The sequence below is a fragment of the Cynocephalus volans genome, chromosome 3, assembly GCF_027409185.1.
Source record: "Cynocephalus volans isolate mCynVol1 chromosome 3, mCynVol1.pri, whole genome shotgun sequence".
Taxonomy (NCBI): domain Eukaryota; kingdom Metazoa; phylum Chordata; class Mammalia; order Dermoptera; family Cynocephalidae; genus Cynocephalus; species Cynocephalus volans.
The window spans coordinates 142,388,388-142,405,951 of NC_084462.1; the positions used below are offsets into that span (position 1 = coordinate 142,388,388).

Below are 17,564 nucleotides of genomic sequence, written 5' to 3' on the forward strand. Positions count from 1 at the left end.
TGAGCAAAAGAAGTCATAGAAGAATATATACATATTATTCAATTTATATAAAGTTCAAATATGTTAAAGACTAAATGATATATTGTTTATAGACACAAACAGGGGTATAAAGCAAGGAAGTGAATGATAGACAAAACATTCAAGGAAGTGATTGCTTCTAAGGAGAAGGAGAGGAAAAGGCTTAAGGTGGGGCCCACAGGAACCTTGTGGGTATTAGTAATATTCTAGCTCTTAAGCTGGTTTCATGGATGGATTATATGGGTGTTTGTATTATAGTAATCCTTTTGCAGTCATAAATATGATCTGCTAATGGTTCAATATTTGCTAAAATAATTAAAAAGTGAAAAATTTAAAATGTATCCAGATTTTGAAAACATTTTAAGGCAAAGGAAATGTCATATTTTGAAATTATTGGGCCACTCATCTTCCCTAGTAAACCATACTTTTAACTATGTGTAAATGAACCTTTGTAAACTATTTCCTTTATTCATCACATATTTTTTATTTTATTAGTTATCTCTCTTACGACGTTCTAGCACTGAGGAGGAGAGACCACGGATACTTAGTATATGGCCTTCTGCCAAAATTCTGACACAGATTTCAAAGTTAGGACCACATTTACATCCGAGTGGAAACTGGTACTTGAAGGTAAAGGCTAATTTTATTAAACCTGATATAAAAGCTTAATTTTTAAATTGATCTTTTAATCAGCCTCGGTCTGTGTAGTATAAAGAGGGCACAGATAGGTAAGAGACAGAAAATTGGAAGAGATGAATTAAAATAGAGAGGGAACACTTAATATCTACCCTCTTAGCAAATTTCAAGCACGCAATACAGTATTATCAACTTCAGCACAGTGTTATACATTAGATCTCCAACTTATTCATCCTGCATAACAGAAACTTGGTACCCCTTGACTGGTATCTCCCCATTTTCTCTTGCCCCAGCCCCTGCCAACCACCATTCTACTCTCTGCTTCCATAAGTTTCACTTATTTAGATTCTACATTTAGTTGATATCATGAAATATTTAATTCACAATGTAAACACTTATTAAATCAAGTTGTACACCTTAAATATGTACCCTTTTAAATTGTCAATTATACTTCGGTAAAATTGGAAAAAATTAAAAAATACATTGTTGTTATTAGAAAAAAGTAATAAATTTACCACATTTCAAAAAATAGAAATGAAATAGGGAGGTCGAGTTGTAAGTAGTTATGTCACGGCGGGTAGGCCTCGACTGTGGTCACCACAGAATTGAAGATTTAGGATGAAGGGTAGATTCTGATAATATGTCAAAATGGGCAAGCAAACATTAAAGCTTCAGAGCCAGAGATCAAACCAAAATTTAGATGGCAATGGATCAGGATTCCTGGCAAAGGAATGGGGGAACTGGTCAGAATTCAGCCAAGGATAAGGGAAAAGGTCATAGAGCACCAGCAGCTTCTTAAGGCATAAGGTGCCCTTATACCTCTTGCCAAAGATGGAAACCGGTATCAAAGAAGATGACACTTGAAAATGGAAGATATTAATGGCATTGTTCTTATTATGGGTTATACAAGGATACTTCAGAAATGTGTGAGAAGATCCATATTATCTTTTAATTCTATTTTTCCACAAACTTTTTGAAGTACCCTCATATACAGGCATTGAGCTGAGATGCAGGCCCAGTGCCAGCCTTCGCTGACCCCGTGGGGAGTTCTGGAATTAGAATGGTCCTTTGAATTTGTCCCACGTTGGGCTGAGATGACCAGACCTTTATATCTTTCCATCATTGGCTATGGACCAACCTGGGAGGGAGCATGACAGCCCTGATGGGGCTGACAGCTAACGGTGCTCTGCCAACAGCACTCCCTGCAGCTGGGCCAAGTTCTTCACTGCAGTAGGAAGCTGACTAGCACTCACAGTATCTATAATACCATATAACCCCTCTTGGAGTTATAGTCTTCTCAAATTTTACTGTTTTGTAAACTAAGAGCTTCACAATATCTTTACTTCCTAAAGGAATTCTTTTGATGTTTACTTAGCACAGTTGAGTTATTTCATTAGCCTTTTTTATCTCATAACATTGGTTGAATTTATTTACAATATTCAGAAGTAACTTATAATGTGAATTATTCTACAGATAACTGCCTTAAATTTAGATGGGCAACATCTCTTTGAAATCACAAATTTAGAAAAATTGGAAAATTTGAAATGGGCATCATTCAGCAATAATAATCTCACTAAAATAGAAGGATTAGAATCCTGTATTAACTTGGAGGAGCTAATATTAGATGGAAACTGCATCTCAAAGATAGAAGGTAAGGCCCTTGAGAACTTTGAAGTCAATAATAATGAGACCAATGCAGTATATTTTATTTGACTGTTTAAAGTTCAGTATTAAAAAATGTCTTTCTAGACCAGGGAGAATAAGAGACTTTTCCTCTCTTCTCTCTGTGAAGCTTCTTAGATTCTTCATTTGGGCTATGCTTATCTGCAGCTCAAAATCAGGATTTTAGAGGGCATGTTCTGCAATATACTAATGTAAATATTTTCTGACTCCTTCCCAGCTTTATATTTTATTCTTACCCTTATTTAATGCTTTGAACCTGGAAAGAAATTGAAAGAAACCTTCCATGACTTGCTAACAATTTCCACTTATTCTACTTCTCCACCTACTCAAAGGGGTTACTAACTCCTGGGAATTAAAAAATAATATGCCCACAAGTGTGCACCATTTGATTAAAAAGGGGAATATGTATGTGTGTATACACATACATGTACACACACACACACATACATACATACATACATACTTATCTGGGTAAAGAATATTTCTGGATGTGCATTTTGGTAACATGGTCGTCCTTACAAGGAGGGAAGGTAGAAATTAGAAATCATGGCTGGGAAAGAGACTTAATTTACACTTTATTCACTTTTGAATTGGATTATTTTTAGCATGTGTGTATACTACCTTTTTCAGAAAATAGAACATTTGATTTCAAAAAATTGTATACATAAAAGCAAATATTAAATATTTTTTAAAACAGCATGTATAACATTTATTATATTTTATTTTAATAGCTGTTAGCAATATGTTTCTAAAACTTTCTTGATCATTAGAATCACATGGGATACTTACTAAATATACAGATTCACAGACCTCTCCTCTATAGATTTCAGTTGAGTAAACCTGAAAGTAGTTCAAGCATTTGTGTCTAGAATCATGGCCAATCTTCTCTTACCATACAAAAACAGTGTTAGTTTTGCTTTGTATATACAATTGAGAACCCTATTTTATTTTTGTCTTCCTCCTTTAAACCTATTAAAGGGAAGAATCCTCCATTCTGTACTTTTTTTTTTTTTTGGCAGCTGGCTGGCAAGAGGATCTAAACTCTTGACCTTGGTGTTGTTATCAGCTCCATGTATTTTTCTTACACCCACTTTTCAAAGAATGTAGCTACTCCTCTAAAGTTTAACAGAATTTTCTCTTATTTTTCTGTAAAAATGGGTAGGTTTAATATCCTTTTAAGGATTTTGACTTTGATGGTTTTATCCTAGTTTGCCCTAGATTGATAAGGGCTGGTGTGAATGGGGAAAATGTATAAAATGTATGGAGGACTAATTATTTGCCAAAAGCTATACCTGATGCTTTCCAAATATCATTTCATTTAATTCTATAACCCCTTAGAAGTAGATTTCAGTATGTCTATTTTATGGATGAGGAAACTGAGGCTCAGAGATTACATAATTTAACTGTGATCTCAGATCTAGTAGTGATACATTTGAAACCAACTATGACTTCAAAGTTCTTATCTTTCAACTGCACCATCGTACCTACAGTTATAAAGTGCCTACAGTGCATAATACAGCTAGAGGTTAGATTGTGGTGAGTGATGCCATTTTCTAAACTTCTGTCTTAGGGGACTTCTAGGCATAAAAGGTAGAATCAGGGTAAATGGTTCTTCTTAATACAAATGATGCCATAATGAGTTATATACTTTTCAGAGTGTTGTACTCTAGTTCCTTACCTATAATGTTTTAAAATGAGGAGTGGTGGTTATTTTGAGCTTTGTGAAGAGCTTTGTGTTGTCATATTGGTGAAAATCTTAATTCTATCATTTTAAGTTTATTTAAAATAGAAATTCAATATTTTGTACATGGTGCCTTTCCTTAACACCTTAGAATGAATCTACTTAGAAATCCAAAATTAGAATTTAATGTATGAGATGGGACTTTATACACAAAATTATATCCTTCTGAAACAAAAGGAAAAACAATGATGGTTAATATTATAGAGTTTTAAAACCCATTTTAACTTAGAAAAAGAGTAACAATAAAATGACCAGCCAGTTATTTTTTAAACTAACCTTTAAGTGGTGTCTGAATCTTTTCTTGAATTTGCTTATTTTTCTAGGCATTTCCAAGCTGACTAAATTAACCCGCCTCAGCATAAATAATAATCTTCTCACTGGTTTGGAAAAGCATACTTTTGATGACATGCTTCATCTTCACTCCCTTTCTCTTGGGAACAACAAAATCACTTCATTGATTGGTTTACAAAAAACTTTTACTCTAATTGAATTATACATAAGCAATAACTATATTACTGTCAATCAGGAGATCTACAATTTAAAGGTGACCATTGGGGCAATAATTTTCTTGTTTTTAAAAATTTTGTTTCTTTATACTATGAAAGTAATGCATGTTCACTGTACAGAATTTGGAAAACGTAGAAAAATATAAAGAAGAAAATAAAAATAAAAATAACAAGGTTTATCAAAATGTATTTTCATTTAATTTATGTGTACATACAGACATATGTATGTGTAACCATAATGCTTCTAATTTGATAACCTGCTGGGGTAACTTTTTTTAACACTCACATAAAATAACCCAAACCCATTTCTCCTAACCAGTGTCTTCTTCAGTATTTCCAAGGATTCCCAAACCTGGTTGGGTAGTAGGATTCTTTCACATTCTCCTGTTCTCAGTACAATTCGTGATTGTCTCTCACTGTTCTTAGCAGTGGCTCCAACTCTTTCTGGTCACTTTTGCTCAGATTTGCTCTCTTTAGTTCCCCCAAAGAATCCACTAACTCAAGGCTTCTGTGTAACAGGCTTTACTGAAGGTTTGAGCAAAATTGAGGTTTCTACAGAGCAGAATAGGAATTCTCTTCAAATGTAATGTGTGACTTCATTGTTTCTAAAGTTCAATGGCCATTTCCTAGCACTGTGAGACTTATGCTGGTCTCTCCTTTAGCTGATACTATATGCTAGGATTTTATCTCCTACCAGAAACTTATGTCCATTTCCTGTCTTTCCTTACTTTCAGCCTTCTCCCCATCCTATGCCCCCAGTATATTGTAACTACTACTTCTGAAGCTACAGAGGCAAACTAATCAACAGCAATATCAGCAACAGAATGAGCCATTTTACATTATGATGCAGAGTAGTTTTACTCTTGTCTTAACCTCTCCCATCCACACCTACTCAGGGCCCTTCCTGCACAGCAAAGGCACGTTAAAGTCTCTGGTGTAATAATAAAGCACATTTTCCCTCAATATGAATTCTCCTACCCTCTCAGAGGGCAGAAGTCGTCTTCAGTTTTATCCCCTTTAAAATGGCAGTGTCTTTCATTCTCGTTGTATCTTGTCTTTATACATATATACTATTTAATAGCCCATTGTTCGATAAACAAAGTATATTGTCTTAAACATAGCTAAGTTCCCTCTAAGCCTTTACCATTGATAGATAATACATTTAGCACCAGCATCCTAAAAGGGATTCTGATCATATAACATAGACCACTGTAATATTGCACAAAATTGTACCTTAGGAGTCTGAAAGAGTATCCCTTGCACTTGAAAGTACTCAAATTCTATGAAATGATAATTTAAATATTAAAATCCAAGGGTAATTAACCTTTTAAAGGAAAAAAAACTTATTGGGGTGTGATATATGTAGCTATAGATACAGAAATATAAATATATATATATGTGTGTTTTTATTACCTAGGGTTTATGCAACTTGGTCATTCTAGACACATATGGAAACATTATTATATGGAATCAAGAAAACTATCGGTTGTTTGTAATATTTCATCTTCCAGAACTGAAAGCTTTGGATGGAGTCTCAATTGTAAGTTGTTGTATGACTTATAACATTTGGTCCAAGCTGCATATTAAGATATCCATAGGCTATAATCATTTTGAATATTGCTTTATCACTAGCATGATACTCTAACTTACTATTTATTAAAATTTAGGTCTCCACAGCTCATTTTAGATCTGTTTTTTTAAAATTTTCTCATCTGGACAATTCTTAATTGTCTAAATTGAGGTGGAAGGGGAGGGAAGATGATGCTTCCAGTTGCACCCATTGAATTCAATGTCTAAAAAATAAAGAGAACAACTTTATGTGACGGGATAGAAGAACTATGCTCTGGGGCCCTACCATCCTCTTATTAGGCCCAAGATTTCTAGAAAAATATAGTCGTTAATAATTAAGAAAAATATATTTGAACCAACAAAAATGGTATGTCAATATTACTAGTAAACTGTCAAGAAAAAAAAAACAATACACAGAACTGAGGACTGAATATGAGAATAATATTTGGAGACTTTGTATGACAAGGAAATTTGTATAGGGCTCTTGATTTCCATGTAGCAGGGTAAGCGTGTGCCAAATGTGTGAAGAATATAAGGTTTTCCTGTGTAATGTTTCCTAGCTCCCTTCACACAACAAAACTGATCAACTTTTCTAGAAAATTGAGAGACAGTTCATGATAATTTGGTACTCGGAGGTGCTATGAGAAGATTACTAATCCTAGCCCTGCTTTTTTCAGGATTCTTCTCAGAATGGAGAATCTAAAATATTCTCACTCCAACACATACAAATACCCTAGAATCTCGTATTATGGGTTTTATTTAGTTGTTAGCTTTTATTGAGAAATATTTTGAAAATTGTCTTATGAAACAAGTACTATAACTGCTCTCAAGGTATTGTTGAGGATTTTATCCTTACTATCTCTATGTTCCCTCATTTGAAGGGCCACATGAGAAAGTATGTTTAAAGATGTGTAGGGAAAGCTTTTTCTCCATAAGGAAAAGTTGTGTTCTGCTCACTGACAATGAGTATTATTTAACTATTTTCCTTTTCACTTTGACTACCTAAAAGCTCAGGGCCAAATTTATAATTCAGTAATAGAAACCCTGTAGGATGTTGTAGTGTGTCTGTCCCTAACCCTAGTTTTTATCTATTCTAACTTATATTGTTCCTGGTCTTGATTTTCATTATCTATGATTTGTATTTTACTACTTGATTATATGTGTTTCCTGTAAGCTGCCATAAATTCTTTGTGAAATGAGATAGAATATAAGTATATGATTTAATAATGGGACATGAAGACGAGACTGAAGAATTAGACTTTAAATGAGAGGTAATAGGAATGCATTGAAGATTTTCTAGTAGGGAGATGACATATTCTGAACTACATATTGAGAAATTTAATCTAACGGCCGTGTTTACAGTGGTGGAGGGGAGACCAATATGAGGCTGTTAGAATAGTCTAATTGTGACGTAATGAGAACCTGAACCTGGGGGAAGAGACTTTTAAAACAAGAGAGCTGAAATACATGAGAAATACTGGGGAGAACTGACAGAATTTGCCAACCATTGGATTTGAAGGGCAAGGAAAGTAAAGAGTAAAAGATGTCTACAAGATTTGAGTCTATGCCAATAAAGATACCAGAACAGAATATGAATATAGAAAGAAAAGTAATTCTCAGAAAAGATGATTAGTATTGGACATACTAAGTTTTATATAATAATAGATTATATAACTAAAGATATCAAGCAGGCAGTTGAAATCATAGGACTAAATTTAGATATGTAAATTTACATTGTTTAGACTTGGAGGTAATTTTATGAGTTGGTAGTTAAAACCCAAAGCATACATGATATTCTCTAAAGAAGGTGAGTAGAGAAAGTAAAGAAATCTAAGTAAGGGTTTAATACTTTCAATTAGGAAACATAAAGAGGAAGAGAAGCCACAAAAAGTGGCTACAGAGGAAGGTAAAGAGCAATATAATACTTGAGTGTTTGAAATGTAATTGGACTTTAGAAATGACATAGTTTAAATCCTTTATTTTATGAATGAGCACAAGAAACTCCAGAAAAGTTAAATAAGTTGTTCCAAGTAACACACTTCTTTAATGATAAGTCATGAACAGACGATTTTAACTCTTTGTCCAAAATTCTCTAAACATATAATCATATTGCCTTCTTTGGAGTGGGAGCGGAAACCAAAGGAGAGACTATGAAGAATCAAAGGGTAGTGTGGGTAGCTGTGTTTTCATTTTATCTCCTCTTCATGCATACTTCTATTTTTAAATGATTATATTTGCATTAAGAATACATGTACATATTCTCAATTCAGATATGAAGTTTTAGTGGAATAGGAGAAAAAGAAGGGAGTTTGAGTAAAAGTAGATCGAATGACATCCATTTTGTTTAGGTCAAGTTCAAGCCATTTGTCTAAAATAGGTGGGCAAACTATGGCACTTGGGCCAAATGTGGCCTGCCACCTGTTTTTGTAAATAAAATTTAATTGAACACATTCATGCCTGTTTGTTTACGTATAGTTTTAACTGCTTTTACACTACAATGGCAAAATTAAATAGTTGTAACAGAGAACCTATAGCCCAGAAAGCCTATGGGAAAAGTACAAAAAATGTTTGCTGACCTCTGACTTAGAAGGACACTAATCAAATGTTGTTTGTCTAATTATGAAAAATGCAAAATCAATGGCTTTCTAAGGCTGAATTAATGTGTTTTTTAAACTTATTTTGAGATTATGTTATTCAGGATTCAACCAGAGAAGCAGAACTAGTTAGAGAGATATATATATATATACAAGTAATTCAAAAAGTTCATGGAAAAATGAAGTTAAAAGATAATATAAATCCTTCCTTAACCTTCTGAAGTACCCTTGTATATCAAGGAATACTTAACAATTGTGAGGGCTGTCTGAGCAAGTCTGAAATTTATAGGGCAGACCATTAGGGAAGATTATGGGCAGCCTGGAACTCACAGGCATGGACCAAAGCTGCCATCCATAGGTGGATTATATTCTTTCTTTCAGAAAGCCTCAGCTCTGCTTTTAAGGCCTTGCAGTTGCTTGAATCAAGCCCATTCAGATTATCCAAGATGATCGTTTTATTGAAAGCCAAATAATTAGAAGTTTTAATTATACAAGTATCTGCAAAATACCTTCACAGCAACACCTACATTAGTATAGGTGATAAAATAACTGGGGACTGTAGCTTTATATATTTTACAGTTCTGTTGTTTGGTACACATACATTTAGTATTGTTATGTCTTGTTGGTGGATTGACACTTTTATCAGTCTCTCTTTGTCTCTGGTAACTTCCTTTGCTTTGAAGTCTACTTTATTTGAGGTTAATTAGCCACTCCTGCTTTCCTTTGATTGATGCTTGTGTGGTATATCTTTTGCCATCCTTTTGCTTTCAACCTGTGTATATCATTATACTTGAAATGAATTTCTTGTTGGCAACATACAGTTGGATCATGTTTTTTATCCACTGCAAATCTCTATCTTTTAATTGGTGAATGTACTTAGGGCTTAAGTCTGCTATTTTATTTTTTGCTTTTTGTTTCTTTCCTTTGTTTATCATTTTTCTTTTTTTTTTTTAATGCCTTACTGTAGGCTACTTGAATATGTTTTAGAATTCTATTTTTATTGATAGCATTTTTAAGTGTAGCTGTTCATGTAGATTTTTTAATGGTTGCTCTAGGTATTACATTACATGTGCATAACTTATTGTAGTTAACTGGTGTTGACATGTTTACCAGTTTGAGTTAAGTATAGAAATCTTACTTCCCTTAAGCCCATTTCTCCTCCCTTGTCTTAAATATCTCCTCTAAATACATTGAGAACCACATCAGACAATATTATACTTTTTTACTTCAGCCAATCAAAGATAACTTAGAAAACTCAAGAGAAGAAGGAAAGTCTATTGCATTAATACTCCTTCCATTGCACTTTCTTCTTTCTTGGTATTTCAAGATTACTTTTTTTGTTTATTTCTTTTTCTGTTTCAAAAACTTCCTTTAGCCATCTTTTAGGGAGGCCTGCTAGTGACAATTTGCTTAATTTTCCTTCATCTGAAAATGTCTTGATTTGCCTTTTCATTTCTGAATGATATTTTCTCTGCATATAGGATTCTGAGTTGACAATTGTTTTCATTCACCTCTTGAAAAATGCTGTCACATTCTCTGGTTTTCATGGTTTCTGATGAGAAATCTGTCATTCAAATTGTTTTCTCCATTAGGTAAGATTTCATTCCTCTCTCACTGATTTCGTGATTTTTTTTTCTGTCATTAGTTTTCAGAAATTTGATTATCATTATTAGTATGTGTCCTCACATGGATTTTTAGGGGGTTTTTCTGTTTGGGGTTTGTTTCGCTTTTTGAGTCTGTAGGTATATGTCTTTTGCCAAGTTTGGGGGATTTTCAGCTATTATTTCTTCAAATACTTTTTCAGCCAGGACTGTTTCTCCTCTCTTCTATGAATTCAATGATACTAATGTTAAACCTTTTGTTATGGTCCCACAGTTCAGGATATGATCTATCTTGGTAGGGTGAGGCTCATTTTTTTAAAGTCTATTTTCTCTCTTTTGTTTACATTGGGTAATTTCTACTGTTGTATCTTCAAGTTTACTGATTCTTTCCTCTGTTCTCTCTATTTTGCTATTGAGCCCATGTATTGTGCTTCTTTTGTTGCAGAACTTTCCAATTTTAAAATTTCTATTTCATTCTTCTTCATGCATCCTACTTATTTGCTGAAAGTTTCTATTTTTTTCATTTCTTTCAAGTATATTCATAATTGCCTGTTGAAACATTTTTGTGATAGTCTCTTTTAATTCCTTGATGGATAATTTCAAATATCTGTGTCATCTCATTGTTGATATCTGTTGATTGTCCTTTTATATTCAAGTGGAGATTTTCTTGGTTTTGGGCACAATGAGAGATTTTTCTGTTTTATTGTGGACATTTTGAGTATAATATCACAGAACATGGGTCTTATTTAAATATTCTATTTTAGCAAGACTTCCTTGATATTGTGCCAATGAGAAGATGGGGCACCACTTTGTTGCTGTCAGGTGGGAGGGAGATAGAAGTCCAAGTTCTCCCATTTGGCCTCTGCCAACCACCTGAAGGTGTGTTTCATTAACTGCTAGGCTGAGGTAGGAGTTCAAGCTCCCCACCAGACCTCCATTGATTCATTGTGGCTGGGAGGGGCAGGAGTGCCTCATTAATGCTGCACAGACACCTCATTATTACTGGGTAGAAGTGGAAATCCAGGCTTCTCGTGTGGTCTCCAGTAATACTAGGGGGTTGGGGGGAATTAATGCTGGGAGGTGTAGTGGATTGAATTATGTCCCCCCAAAACTCACTGAAGCTTGAATTGTGTCCCCCAAGTGTCATGTATTAGAAACTTGGCCCCCACTGTGACTGTTAAGAGGGTGGGAAATCCTATTATGGTAATTGAAAGGTGGAGCCTTGAAGAGGTGATTAGATGTAGGACCGTGTAGTAGTGAATGGCTTAAAACTGGTGGTCAGGGGCATGGTTCTGAGGGCTTTAAAGGAAGAGAGAGGAGAGTCTGTCTCTCTGCTCCACCATTTTCACAATGTGATGCCCTGCCATCACTGTCACCACCACCAAGACCTTCACCAGCTCTGTTCCCTGAACTTTCTGCTTACGAGCCTCAGAAACTGTAAGCAGTAAATTTTATTTTCTTATAATTTACACGGTTCTGAGTATTTCGTTATAAGCAACAGAAGCAGACTAATACAGAGGGGATGAAATGTCAGGCTCCCACCCACCAGAGGGATGACGGAGTGCCTTGGTATAGCTGGACGAGGGTGGAAGTCCATTCTGCTTTGACTGGTGGGGATGGAGGTGGACCCCCATTCATAATGTGGTGTTTAGCCGGAGTAAACCTATTATTGTCTAAAAGTTTTTCCTCTTGCTAGGATCCCCCTTTCCTTGTTCTTTGACTAGAAAGAGCAGGATTTTTCTGTGGACTTTATTTTGTTTTCTCCTGTTAACATTTCTGGGTTTCTGGATTCTCCAGCACCCAGTCTTGGCATATAAAGCAAGAAGAAAATACAGGGTGTCATTCCTCAGGTACCAAGGTCCCTAGCTGGTCTACCTTTTTCTCTATACCTTTCTATATTCTTATGTCTGTTTTATATATAATTTACAGGGGTTTTAGCTGTACTTAGTAGGAGAAATAGGGAGAAATGAATCCCTCCATTTTTACCTAAAACCAGAGAATTAATGTGATTTAGTCATCTGTAAGAGAGAACATCAATTTCTAAATGTCTTAATATAGGAACCACTGGAGACTGAGAGTGCAAAAGATTTATTTGGTGGCAGACTTACTTCTGACATGATTGCAGAACGACAGGGACATTCAAATTTCACCCAAATGGAAGAAATAAATTGGACTTCATCATCCATCAGGTATAATTATTTTATTATATGCTTTTTGACATTATAATTACACATGTAATTATTATCATTTTCTGAAGTTCATACATTTATACATCTTACCTAAATATAACCAGTAATTCAGAAAATCATCTACACTACTTCAAAATCTCATGCACCCTTTGAAATGCATTAATAATTTTTACCATCAACAACTGGTTTAAAATGTCATCAATCTCTTTCTTGGACTTTGTGTTTCTCTTTTCTTTTACAGCCAAGCTTTTAAAGTTAGAACACACTAGGTTTGCTCCTCACATCTTATCACTGTTATCCAATGCAACCTTATTCCACTACCCCCATTCCTCTGTTACTATTCTCTTGAGCATCATTACTGTCCTCCTGGTTAATAAATCCAGATTATTTTTAATTCTTATCTAACTTGGCTGACTCCTCCTTTCTTGTACTTGTCTCCCCTTTTAACCTGTAATTTCACATTCTTGATTTTTCTATAAACTTCTCAAGTTTCTTTATCAGTTCTTACCTTCTGATGTTCTCAGAATTTTATTCTCAGACCCCCCCTCCTCTGTCTTCCCTTCTCTACTCCTCTCCTGTATTCCCTCTTCTTTGCTCTCATCTTTTTCTTATAATGTACTCTTCATGGGCAGCCTTATCTTTAGCCATAATTTTAATTTATTGTGATGATCCCTAAATTTATCATTTTTAGCCCAAACCTAGGTTTTCCACCTGAGTATTTAATTGCTCTCTAGAGTAATAACATCTAGGAAACAACATCTACCTATTGTTACCCGAGCAAAAAAAATCTGAGAAAAATCTGGGTCATTTCTTTCTCTCCTTTGTCTTCCATTTTCATTTTATCACCAAGTTCTACAGAGTCCATGTCCTAAGTATGTCTCATAATTCTTCCTTCTTTCCATAGGCACTACCATTGGCCTAGGCTGGGCAGTAGACTGTTTTAGAAGCTCTCTCAGTGATCTTTTTGTTGTTTGTCTTATATGAACAAATCTTCCCTGAAAACCCATCTGTTATCCATACTGCCTTCTAAGATGTGAGTTTTATCAGATTACATCCCTTTTCAACATTGTTCAGTGGCTTTCCGTTATCTGCAGAATAAAATTTAAAATTCCTTTGTATGGCATCGAAGACCCTTTATTGCCTATCCATTTGTATCTCTTGTGATCCTTACCTTTTCTGCCCATGACACTTTATATTTCAGAAATAATGAAATATTCTAGTTTCTGAATCTCAGTCGGAAGATACTGATTCATTTTTCTGCCTTTGTTTGTGCCTGTTTCACTGCCTGGAACTCTTTCCTCCTAATTTGCCTGACAAATACCTACAAATCTTCTAAATCTCATCTCAAGATCTTTCTCCTCTGTAACACAATCTTTGACTTCCTCAAAAGTGTTTTCATTACCAAAAATGCCATTACATCTGACTCTATTATAGCAGTTTTCCTTTTTATTTTAGTTTTTCTGGCTTCCACTTTTTGAGGGCAGGAGCAGTTTCTTTTTTGGTATAGCCTTTTCAAACACATTGTCTGCACTTAGGAAATACTAATGCAAATATGTTGAATGAATGACTTATTAGTGAAGAAATTGTCATAACTGTAACCTCAGGTTTAGGATTTGCTTAAAGAAGTGGTTAGGGAAAGGTGATTTAGCTTTATGTTCTTCTCTATTATGGCTCAAATGAAGGTAGAACAGTCACATAGCTAAGGACAAGGAATCAAGCATTTTGTTTAATTGCCAAAACATTCTTGGAATGCCATAAAAGTTTTTGGGAGATCCCGCAGTAGTCTGTTTTCAAAGACCTTTCCTGCTTTCTTGTTCTCTTTTCTATCCGTAACCCCTCCCTGGCATTTCAAACATAACCTACTTCACATATATCTTCTGAAGTTTGGAACCTGAAAATCTTATTATTTACCATATCAAATTCACTATGATTTCATGAGCATGTATGTGAATTTATAAAGAAATTGGTGATGTTTATTTTATGTTTCTTTTATGATAGTACTGTATTTATGTGGTAATAGATATGTTTTTTTAAAAGCAATCAAAATCTATATCATTCTCTTACACATGTGCCCAACAAAAAAAAAATGTATATTTAACCAATCATTTGACTCATGCACTTTACATTAAGGTAATTATTTTTCATAGCATTATTCAGATGAGATTTTTTTTAATGCCTTTGGGGATTGTACGTGAAGGAACTCACCTTTTCCTATGTTTTCCTGTCCTATTAAAATAAATAATACTGTATTTATTTTGTCTAAATTCAGAACTGTGGATTTGATTCCAGTTGACCGATTTAGAAATGTGTGTAATGTGAATCTACAGAACAATAATCTTACCTCATTCAGTGGATTAATCTATCTGCCTAATGTTAAGGTGAGTCAATTACAAATTTTATTTTTTTCTTTCAAGGTTGTCAGTGCGAGTTGAAATCTTTACTTTGGATCAAAATGTATTTCCATGTTATTAAAGTAGAGATATTATTCCTAAAGATTTTTGTTTTGTTTTTGACTAAGCAAGAAAAAGTTATTTGATTTGACCTCAGTTTTATGTGATTGTCTTGTATGCAGTAAATTTTGCTCTGCAGTAGGAGATGGGTTAGAAAGCTGCCTCTATAGTGAGCAGGTATGGAATAAAGTTGAGGACACTAAGTTTAAAGCAGCCTCTTTGCCTCCTTTCCTGTTGCCTTGACTTGACCATCTACTAAGGCCTTTTGAACATAGGAAAATAGCTGTCTCTTCAACCAAGGAGTTATTCATTCATATCAAGCTTGGAAAAGTCAGGAGTGCAGACTGAGAAAGTTGAGTAACTTTCTGGGGTCTTCATTATAATTTTATTTGACATGTTGTAATTTCCCAGCATGTCAGATAATAAAAAAACACATTCAGAACTAAATTCAAATAATTTGGGATATAAAAATTTACGTTATTTTTAACACTAATATATTATTAAATTGTGTTGTATATTATGTTTTATCCGTACCATTTTTAATAATTTCTCAGGTGTCTGATTAAAAAGATATTCTTTCTGTAGGTCTTATGTCTCAACAATAATCATATTGAATCAATCATGCCCAGACTAAAACCTCAGACTCACTTAACTAACAGGCAACTACTCTACCAGAAAGTGCCTTCAAGTGGCTATGGACAGCAAGGAACTTCACAAAAAAACAGGTACTATTCTTTTTATTTATAATTAGAAATTTGATTGGGAATTTAAAAAGTAATTAGTCACATTAACAAAAATAGTAACGCATTCCAGTAAATACATTTAGCTTATTTTCATATTTATTTTATTTAATAGCTACACAGCAAAAATAAACCACAAATAAAAAGATGCTTAAAATATTCCTTTGTCATTTTTTATTGTTTACTTCCTCTATTTCATACCTATATTGTAAATAAAGATAAAAAACTAAAAATCAAAAAGGCTTGTATTTTTAATGAGCTTGGGTTTCTTTTTTTAAAAAACTGGGATACAATTTACATACCATAAAACTCACCCTTTGTGTACAACTCAGTGACTTTTAGTATATTCACAAAGTTGTGCAAATATTACCACTTATTCCAGAACTTTATCACCCCACAAAGGAACCCCTTACTTAGTAGCATGAACTTGGGTTTCCTTCAACATTTTTTTTTTATTTCTAAATTATTTATCTGGTCACTTAATGCCTCAGCACCAATGGAAAATATACTTTATGAAAAGTTGAGGACACACCTCCTACCTGCCTGTACCTTTTTGATAGAATATAAAGATATATATGGATATATAGATATATATCTCCAAGTCAGAATACTTTCGTTTCAGTTTTCTCAATGAAGAACATTCCTTGTGTTTTTGTCACCTTTATTGATGATTTACATACAATGAAATTCATCAGTTTAAGTATACAGTTTAATGAATGTTGACAAATGTACTGAGTAATATAACCACTATCACAATCAAGATACAAAATATTCCCTTCTCAAAAAGTTCCCTCCTATCTCTTTGCAATCCCCTCCCCTCATACCCTGGCCCCCAGCAACAATGATCTACTTTCTATCACTACAATTTTGCCTTTTTCTAGAATTTTATGTGATTGGAATTATATAGTAAGTAGTCTTTGTGTCTGGCTTCTTTCACTTAGCATAATGCTTTTGAGATTCATTCATATTGTTGCAAATGTCAGTAATTCATTTCACTTTATTGCTAAGTAGTATTCCATTATATGGATCATATGACAAGTTGTTTATCCATTCATCATTGATGGACATTTGGATTTCCAGTTTCAGGCTATTATGATTAAAGATGCTATGAAAATTTCATTTATACACATCATTTATATTGGAGACTATTGATATTTGGTTTTTCCAGCAGCTTTACTAAAATGCAGTCTACATACCATGTTCATTCATTTTAAGTGTATAATTCAATAAATTTTACTAAATTTATACAGTTGTATGATCATTACTGTAATACAATTTTGAAAACATTTCCATCACACCAAAAAGATCCTTCATGTCCATTTGCAGTTGATTCCCTTTCCGTCCTCTAGCCCCAGACAACCTCTAATCCACATTCTATAGAGTTATGCTTTCTAGACATTTTATATAAATGAAACCACATAACATGTGGTCTTTTGCATCTGTTTTTGCACTTGGTATAATGTTTTTGAGGTTCATCTTTGTTGTGGCATGTGTTAATAGATCATTTATTTTTATTGCTGAATATATTGTGTATTCTATTATATGGATATGCCACATTATGTTTATCCATTCACCAGATGATAAACATTTGGATTATTTCCACTTTTTGGCTGGTATGAATAATGCTATAAACATTTGCAGGCAAGAATTTGTGGGCATTTATATTTTTATTATGTTTATCTTGGGGAGATACCCATGAGTAGAATTGTTGGGTCATACAGTAATTTAATATTTAACTATTTAAGAAACTGCCAAACTGTTTTCCAAAGTGGATGAACCATTTTGCACTACCATCTGCAGTATGTGAACATTCTAATTTCTCCACATCCTTGGCCAA

The 17,564-nt window shown here is 34.0% G+C and overlaps 1 protein-coding gene across 1 annotated transcript in view; it reads left to right on the forward strand.

Annotated features, from left to right (window-relative positions):
- Positions 1–17,564, forward strand: part of LRRC9 (leucine rich repeat containing 9) — a 95,901-nt gene that overhangs the window by 49,048 nt on the left and 29,289 nt on the right. Inside the window, exons 19-25 of the mRNA XM_063091760.1 lie at positions 514–648; positions 2,128–2,305; positions 4,402–4,622; positions 6,002–6,124; positions 12,407–12,537; positions 14,807–14,915; positions 15,573–15,712. Of these exons, the coding sequence (XP_062947830.1) occupies positions 514–648; positions 2,128–2,305; positions 4,402–4,622; positions 6,002–6,124; positions 12,407–12,537; positions 14,807–14,915; positions 15,573–15,712 (1,037 nt within the window). The remainder of the gene's footprint in view (positions 1–513; positions 649–2,127; positions 2,306–4,401; positions 4,623–6,001; positions 6,125–12,406; positions 12,538–14,806; positions 14,916–15,572; positions 15,713–17,564) is intronic.